The 1,424-nt window shown below is 36.8% G+C and overlaps 1 protein-coding gene across 1 annotated transcript; it reads left to right on the top strand.

The window, feature by feature from the left end:
* Positions 1-488: 488 nt before the first annotated feature.
* On the top strand, positions 489-1,424 carry LOC109674233 (olfactory receptor 5T9-like). Its single transcript, XM_020151264.2, has one exon. It carries the CDS (start codon positions 489-491, stop codon positions 1,422-1,424), a length of 936 nt encoding a protein of 311 aa, XP_020006853.2.

Genomic DNA, 1,424 nt, shown 5'->3' with positions numbered 1-1,424 from the left:
TGTGTTTCCCTTCAATATTTATACTTCTTTTGTAAAACAGGTATTATTCTTATTCTAAAGGCAAGAAGATTGTAAGAAATCATTTTACACCATTGCTGAAATATCTGGAACTCTGTCATTTCCATCCTGTGATCCGTCTACTGACATATTATCTCATATGTCTGAATTTCCCAAGGAATTTAGTACCTATTCACTTTGTTTTAATATAATTTACTTTGAAAGTAAATAGAATACAGAGATAAATGAACTAATGGACCTGAGGGAATAAACAATGGCATGAGTTCAATCAGTGAATGCAACCTGCATCTTCCATTTGATCCCTCATGAGATGCATCAGTGCTGTCCTATCATCTTGTCATTGCCTATTAATCCACTGTTTGGATATTGTACATTTCTAAGAGATAAATATAACACATTATTCATTATTTCCATAATTATATGAGGAGTAAATTTCTGAATATCTTCAAGTCTGTTCCAGCAATTTCAAAATGACAAATATCACTGCAGTTACCGTATTTATACTCAGGGGCTTTACAGATAACAATCAGCTGCAGATTATTCTTTTCTTCCTTTTTCTAGCAATTTACCTTTTTACTGTCATGGGAAATTTAGGACTGATTATATCAGTCATTAGGGACTCCAGGCTTCACAACCCTATGTACTATTTCCTGAGTGTTTTATCATTCTTGGATTCTTGCTTTTCTACAGTTATTACCCCCAAAATGCTGATAGATTTTATGTCAAAGAAGAAAGCCATTTCATTCCTTGGATGTGCAGTACAGATGTCTCTTGCTGTGGCTTTTGGGACCACAGAGTGCTTTCTGTTGGCTGCAATGGCTTATGACCACTATGTAGCCATCTACAATCCTCTTCTCTATTCAGTGAGCATGTCACCCAGAGTGTATATGACACTCATCATTGCTTCCTTCATTGGCGGGACTCTGAATGCCACTGTACACACAGTGGCCACTTCTAACCTCTCCTTCTGTGAATCCAATGAAATCACACATTTCTTTTGTGATATTCCTCCTCTCCTTGCTATTTCTTGTTCTGACACTCATGTAAATCAGATTCTACTATTCATCTTTGTGAGCTCTATTGAGATTGTCACTATCCTAATTGTCCTCATCTCCTATGGCTTCATCCTGTTGGCCATTCTGAGGATCCATTCAGCTGAAGGAAGGCAAAAAGTTTTCTCTACATGTGGCTCTCACTTAACAGGAGTGTCAATTTATCATGGGACAATCCTCTTCATGTACCTGAGACCAAGCACTACCTATGCTTTGGAGCATGATATGATAGTGTCAACATTTTATACCATTGTGATTCCCATGCTGAATCCCATTATCTACAGCTTGAGAAACAAAGATGTAAGAGAGGCAATGAAAAAATTATTTAGGAACAATGATATATGGATAGAGTGA

Source organism: Castor canadensis, chromosome 1 (assembly GCF_047511655.1).
Source record: "Castor canadensis chromosome 1, mCasCan1.hap1v2, whole genome shotgun sequence".
Taxonomy (NCBI): Eukaryota; Metazoa; Chordata; class Mammalia; order Rodentia; family Castoridae; genus Castor; species Castor canadensis.
The sequence above is the reverse complement of the archived record's forward strand: the minus strand, read 5'-3'. Positions and strand labels throughout refer to the sequence as shown.

Excerpts from the sequence above, each read along its gene's own strand:
- LOC109674233 (XM_020151264.2), top strand. The coding sequence starts at position 489 with ATGACAAATATCACTGCAGTTACCGTATTTATACTCAGGGGCTTTACA.